Source organism: Motacilla alba, chromosome 9, assembly GCF_015832195.1.
Source record: "Motacilla alba alba isolate MOTALB_02 chromosome 9, Motacilla_alba_V1.0_pri, whole genome shotgun sequence".
In the NCBI taxonomy this organism is placed as follows: domain Eukaryota; kingdom Metazoa; phylum Chordata; class Aves; order Passeriformes; family Motacillidae; genus Motacilla; species Motacilla alba.
Genome location: NC_052024.1, coordinates 16089169 through 16096431, shown reverse-complemented (window position 1 = coordinate 16096431; position 7263 = coordinate 16089169). Strand labels below are relative to the sequence as shown.

Here is a 7263-nt window from a genome sequence, read left to right as displayed (position 1 = left end):
CAGACCAATGGCCACCTGTCCCGTGCCACCAACGCAGACCAATGGCCACCTGTCCCACGCCACCAACGCAGACCAATGGCCACCTGTCCCACGCCACCAACGCAGACCAATGGCCACCTGTCCCACACCACCAACACAGACCAATGGCCACCTGTCCCGTGCCACCAACACAGACCAATGGCCACCTGTCCCACGCCACCAACGCAGACCAATGGCCACCTGTCCCGTGCCACCAACGCAGACCAATGGCCACCTGTCCCGTGCCACCAACGCAGACCAATGGCCACCTGTCCCGTGCCACCAACGCAGACCAATGGCCACCTGCCCAGCCACTCAGGAGGAAACTGCAAAACCTCCAGGCCTGCAAGAGAAGCAAGCATCAGGTTTCATCTGTGAAGGAGCCCATGAACTCTGCTGTCTGATGCAGATGTTTCCAGCAAATTATTTTCAGCTGCTTCTTGTCCACCCCTGAACCCCAGATTTCATGCTTAAGCTAAAAATAAAAAAAGACCTTGATGTGAGGTTAAATTAAACAGAGAATTCGCCCAGCCCTGCAGGAGCTATCTCAGTTCCTCCTCTGGGAGGGGATGGTGGGGAGACAAAAAGTTAATCCATCTTGGTTCTCATTGACATGGAATGGAAAAAAAACAATGAAATGGGAGAGCCACCCTAAAACTGAGAACAAAGACACTGCACCAATATTTCAGGCTCTTTTTCCTTCACTCTGAAGGGGAAAAATTTGCTCCATGCCTCATCCCTTGCAGGTTATCTTGGGAGGAACAATGTCCCCATAATTTCTGCTGATAATTAACCTCGCCTGTGCAGCCATTCTTCCCTGGGTCACCAGAGCAGCTATTTATACCCTTGGCCGGGGATGCTATTGCCACCAAACCACAGTCCTTCCTCTTGGCCAACCCTGCACCAAGACAGTGGGCAGCGAGCCCAGGGTGTCCCCCCAAGCACTCTGCCCTGCTCCCCAGGACCTGCTTCACCTGGACCCTCACTGTGTAGACCCTCCTGTGACCATTTTCTGCTTATGCTCTGCAAACACAAAGAAAAAAAACCCAGACATACACATTGCTGAACCAAACCCTGTCAGGAAGCAGGGCCCACCAGACTAAGTGCACTGGGCAGAGATGTCTGGGATTATGGTCTTGAGTCACCTCTCTGCTATATGTGGGTAACACTCATTCCCCAGTGGCAGGGACACTGATGGCTCACCTGAGCACCTGCACAGGTATTTCTTCTAAGCAAAACCCAGAGCTTCAGCTGTGCAACCAGTGGCAGGAACTGGAGTATGGAGCTCAAAACTAATCTCCAGATCTGGGCTGCTGCCAGCTGGAGCGTTTGCCCATGCAGAACAGGATTTCAGAGGCCAAGTCAAGCCAGTTCCAGAGGCTGGGGCAGCATCTCCTCCCCAGACACAGAGTATGGGCCAGGCTAATCCCGCAAGTGCTGGGGAAACACATTGAACCAGGTCTGATCCAGCAGTTACTTTCACTGAGGGACCAAAGACCATTGCTTCCACATAATACCACCCTGGGCAAAGATCCACACCCTTGGCTGAAGGCCTTCAGGCCCATTGGTCCCATCAGAGATTACAAGCAAACCATACAAGCCTTGTACAATCCTGAAATGTCCATGATTACCAACTCTCCCATCCGGCCACTGCTGCAGGCTCAAGGTGGCCCCAGAGCTGGGCTGAAAACCCAACCCTCACCAATGCCAAGAGCAGCAAGCAAAGGAAGAGCCTGAGGCTGAATGGCATCTGGCAGGGGTGAGGGTGGAGGGTGCTTCAGCTGCCAGGATGCAGGAGATAAATGGCCAACATCATCATCATTATCAGCAGTGCCCACCCTTCACTCTGAAAGGCAAGGAGGAAGAGCTTTGCCTGGCCCTGGAAGGAAGGGGAGAGATAAGGAGGGTGATGGGGAGAGGTGAAAGGATGAGTCCACTGAATGCCTGCAGGGGAGGAACAGCCATGCTGGGGGGCTTAGGGCTCTCAGCCCCCTCCTTGAAGACCTCTTGTCTTGGGAGCTTTACCTCCAATATCTCCATCACCACTTCAGTCCCAGCATGGTGCCAAGCAAGGGGCTTGCACCCGAGTTAAGGAGTGGAAAAGGGAGGCTAAGGAAATGTCCAGGGCCTCCTGGAGGGACTCTGGGATCTGTCAGAGCAGCATGCTTTAGAAGTGATTTAATTTGCACAAGGGTTAATTGAGATGAAACCCATTAGTCAGGAGGGATAGAAGCTTCCTGTCACCCCCGCCTCTCCCTCTGGCAAAGTCAGGAGTGTTTAGGTCCAATTAGCCCCTGACAAACAATCAGGGTGGGTCCCTCTGCAGCATCCCCAGACGGGCCCAGGAGAGCAGCACTTCCTCAGCACTAATGAGTCACTGAAACAAATGACATTATTCAAAGCACTGAGCCAGTCCCGCTGTTATTGGCTTCATCTGCCCGAGAGAAACTGGTCAGGCGCCTTAGCAAGGGGACAGGATGCCACAGGTTTCCAGAGCCTTCCCAGAGGTTTTCTAGCACCTTTCCAGGAGATTTTTGGACATTTTCTGGCCAGTTCATTGATGTTTTTCTAGTCTTTCTGGAGGTTTCCTGTTGTACCTCCAGAATATTCCTAGACTCTTCCTAGAGGTTTACTAGAACCCTTTTAGGGCTCTATAAGCCTCTTTTGTTTCAACACTCACAGGTTGGCCATTTCCAAATTTCCCAAGTGGCATCCTGGAAATTGAGCAAAGCTCAGCACCTCATTCAAGCACCATGCGACCTCAAGTGGTCACAGAGCAGCCTGAGGAATTATGTAGAGATTTTAAAAAACAAAATTGCGTGTATGGGATCATTCTATAGTCTGGACAGGTTTTGTAACACAAACTCTCAAAAGCACTCTGTAGGAGTGCTAGTCCTGTCTGGAGTCTTTCGAGCACTGTCCTGCGAGGAAACAGCCTGAGCTACACACGTCTCATGAGACACAGATCAGCATCTTCCTGTCCGAGGAAGAAAAAACAGCAGCTGGGGCAGAAAGTCAAAACAGCGGATGCTTTTCTGTAAGTGTTTTCAATCCTTTACACAGTGGAGAGAAGAAACCACAGTGAGAGACAGAGATGGGGAAGTGAGGACAGGCCAATTCCCAGTTCCCTCCTGGTGTCTCCAGCCTGGCACACATGGCCTTTTTCTTCCACAGTCACCAAAATCTCCCCTAAACATCTGTGTGTGTAACCTTACCTTGAACCCCCAAAATAGCAGCTCAGAAATCAGTTTGGGACTGAGGTTTTTACATTTGCTTGTGCTAAGGGAGCTCTGGGGAAACATCACTGCCAGAGGCAGTAGGGATCTTACAGGCACAAGAGAATCCTTTAGCACAGGAATCAGGAGTTCTCCATGGTGCCCCAGGCAGTACCCAGTGGCTTGGTGGGAGCACATACAGATTTACACAGCCTCACTGAGGACCTGCAGCAGGCATCAGGTAGGTTTTGATTACCCTGAAAAATCTGTTGCAATTAGAAAAGTGTGGCCAAAAGCCCCATGAAAAGCAACAGTGTTCACAGCTTGGCCAAAGCACCAATGCAGGACTTTAGGTCCTTCTGAGCCAGCTGTTTCCAGCATTTCTACTTGGACTTTAGAAATCCTTTAGCAATACCTGGCCTCTGGCAGGTTGCTGACTAAAATGAGGCGTTTTTCTCCTCCCAGTGCCTTTCCCTCTCCACAGTATTTTACAACACAAGGCATTACTAACAAATTACCTGAAAAACACCACACACAATTATTGGTTGGCATTGGCAGAACATGCTGGAGTAAGGGATACAGGTATCCACTCAAAGGGAAGGAATTGCAGCACCAAAAGACTCACCAATGTAGATTTGTCCAGCTTCTGTTTCTTGCACCACAGTACCAGGTCTTTGACCAGGGGATTGGAGCAGTGGTTCCCTCTTTGTTTCCAGCTTTACTGACAATAACATTGTCTGTAGCCATTTCAGGTTCTTGGCTCCATTCTTAGCTGCACTCCATTGGAGAACAGATTTGGATGATGCTGAGAACTGCAAGCTCTAACCAGTAACCTGAGACACTTCAACCTGAGGGACTTCTGCCTGAAGTGTAGGACTCAGAACTGGCTTTCAGTCCCACATCTCTGCTCAGTATTCCTTAGCTTTGTAGAGAACAAAGGCAGACTTGCTATAGTAGCATTCAACAAAAAAGCCATCTGCTGGAGAAGCTCCCAAGCACTACATGCAAGATTTATCTTCCATTATTACCAATGCACGTGAGAGGGTGGTTTGTTCACATGAATAAAATACTCTCCACACACACAGATACAACAAAAACTTCATTGCATCTATGTGCTGTTTCAAGCAATGGAGCTTCACCCAGCATTTGCTGGCAGCAGACCAGGGCTGCAGTCTCTGGCTTGCTGCTGAGACACCCTTTGAAGTGTTACAGCCCAAAAGGTGAAGGGCCAGCTGGACAGTAAATAGGGGAGCACCATACCTTCCTTCTGACTGCTCCCCATTCCATATCCCTGACTAAAATTCCCCCTTAGCTAACAATACACATCAGTGTGACAAGTTACATGTCTGGGTCCACTCCATCTAGGCCTGCAATGTAACCTGCTCAAATCAGCTATTTTGAAAATATTTGGTGAAAGCAGTGAAAGCACACACACAAAAGAAAAGGGTTTCTGTGAAACAAGGAGAAACATGCCCCTGTTTCCCCATCATTAACACCCTGAGCCCTTTTGTCAGCCCCACAACCATCACATGAATACCAGGATAAGCAAGGAGGAAGATCACAGAGGGAATCTGGAAGCAGACCTCATCTGTGCAGCTGCTGGCAAGCAGAGACCTGCCTTCTGTGGCATCAGTGCTATGGCTGGGCCAGGCTGCAGTTGTGATCTTGCTCGGCCTCAACAAGTGCAGAGGTGTGCACAGATCCCGATGATTGTACAGAGGAGCAGTCAATCAAGCTCTGCTGGACAAGGATGCACAACTTGAGTTTAGTTTTTAACATCTGGGGAGAGCAAAAGTTGTTAGGCTTCCTTTTTTTTTTGTTTTAAGTAAGTTTTATGTCAAGAGTTTTTAATATATTTATTTGAAAACAAGGTTTTGTGAAAGAGTACACTAAATAGCATATATCTGTTCTTCAGCCATAAAACACGGACTATCAGCTTCAGCTCAGCACAGATTGGGGTTGCATGCACTGAACATCAGATCTCAATAGGAAGGTCTTCATGCCTGTCTTTCTGATATCAAGCATAGTGTCTTCTTTAGATGACATGACCCTGGAGGAGGAAGACAGAGAAACCAGAAAATCAAATGTATTTTAATTAAGGCTTCTTGTGATTGGTCCCACACACTCACCCGAGCCTGTCACTGACACAGCATTTGTAGTTTTTAGCAAGGAATTTGTTTTCCTGCCCATCCACCAATTCAAGTGCATAATCTCTGCTCATGGGAGCCTTGAGACATGCCAGCCCATATTTGGAAATAAAGCAACTGGATTTCTGCCTCTCAGTGAGAAACTTGCCCATCCATTCAGGCAGTTTAACCAAGGAACCTGAGAACCGCACGTTTATTGCCTGAAACAGATCTACTACAAGCACTCAGAGCCCATGACTGAAGTGCCTTTAAATTCTGCTAAGAACTGCTGGGAAGACAAGGCAACTCCAGGAAGCAGAACAGTAGCTCTGTTTTGACAAATCCTGGCACCCTGAGGTCAAGTAGATGACAGCTTTGTTATGTAAACTACTTGCCCCTCTGGGACCATCTTTCAGGAGCTGACTAGTCCCTGTGACCCCTGCACTGCTCTCTGCCCAGGCTGTACTCAAGAGTAGTTAAACCTGCCAGATTAGAGAGCAGATCCAGTACAACTGGGTCAGGTCTGACCAAAAAGAATGAATTTGTGGACTTCTAAGCTGCCAAACTCTTAAAATTAGGACAGAGCTTTTTTCTAAATCTGCCACAGAAGCTGTCAAAGAGCTAAACCAAGAGTGCTGGGTGCTTTGTACCAACTGCTTCAGTTGGTACAAAGAAGCTTTTCCTTCACTGGGTTTAAAACAGACAACTCTGCACACAACACTACCTCAGGCCTAATCATCAATGTACTCAAAGGGCTCTGGTGGTTCAGGTTCTTGCTCCTCTTCCTCAATCTTCGGACCATGAGCTGCCACGGGTTCAACCAGCTCCTCCATATCCTCACTGGTGTCCTTCAGGATGATGATGCCTCCAATGGAAAGCTGTAAGACAAGTACCATGAGCATTTAGAGCTGCTTGCCTCTGCCTCATGGTGGAGTGTTTGTGGCCACAGAGTCTATCCTAGGCCATACGAGACTCCTCAGCAGGACTGAGTTTCAGAGAGCAAAGCATCTGACACTCACCTGGCTCTCTGCCTGATCGGGGCATGGAACAGGCAGAGTCTACCCAGGCTACTTTTTATATTTCTTCTATCTAGGTTTCAGTTCAACAGAAAGTGACATCTGGATTCACAGCTTTACCCATTCCCAGTCTGGGGCTTTCCACATGAAAACTAATTGAACAGTAATTGCTTTATAAGGCTCATCTTTTCAGGTTTACAATCCTTAGTGAAGCCTCTCTGTGTAGCTGCGTCCCAGGGGATTCTCTGAAGCAGAGACTAATCTGATCACCAGTTTCCACAGAATGAGGAATCCTATTAGCAGAACCTCACAAAAACAAAGGGGAATTAATTACAAAGATCACAACCAAACATGTTGGCAGGCTGCAGCACCTCCGGGAGGGAAACACAAGGCGCAAAGAGGCAAGAGGCAGTGCTGTGTCACGCCTGGCTGGGATCAGGGCTTTGGCCACGGCAGGATTTTGGGCTAGAAACAGCATTTCAAAGAGGTCTTTTACTCTGGCATTCCCCAAAGCAGAGCAAAGGTCCAGAATGGCTCCATTCCAAGAGGCTCCTTGGTTACACACCCTAATCCCAGCAAAAACTGCACTGTTCTGTTCTCTTCAAAACCAATTTATGGGGCTTTAAGGCAGGAAACTGAACTCCCCCACCAAGGACTCTGATTCTTTTGAAAGTGAAGCAAACAGACACATTTCAGTGAGTGGACACTTATTGGAACACACAGCAGATCTTCTCAATCCAAACAGCAGTTGGGTCACCTCGTTTTACCGGGTAGAAACTAAAAAACCCTTCCACTGCTTTGCTAAAGGAGATGTTTCAAAAGGGAACAGCGCACAGAGAATTCCAATGTGCTGATGGAATTCCAGGAAATCCATTTATTAAAAACATC

General features: G+C 48.3%; 1 protein-coding gene across 1 annotated transcript in view; it reads right to left on the bottom strand.

Annotated features, from left to right (window-relative positions):
• Positions 1-5070: 5070 nt before the first annotated feature.
• The window catches only part of PSMD1 (proteasome 26S subunit, non-ATPase 1), a 66222-nt gene continuing 64029 nt past the window's right edge, over positions 5071-7263 (bottom strand). Inside the window, exons 24-25 of the mRNA XM_038145215.1 lie at positions 6084-6237; positions 5071-5283 (exon numbers count right to left, since the gene is read on the bottom strand). Coding sequence (XP_038001143.1) covers positions 6091-6237 — 147 coding nt within the window. The 3' untranslated portion in view covers positions 5071-5283; positions 6084-6090. The remainder of the gene's footprint in view (positions 5284-6083; positions 6238-7263) is intronic.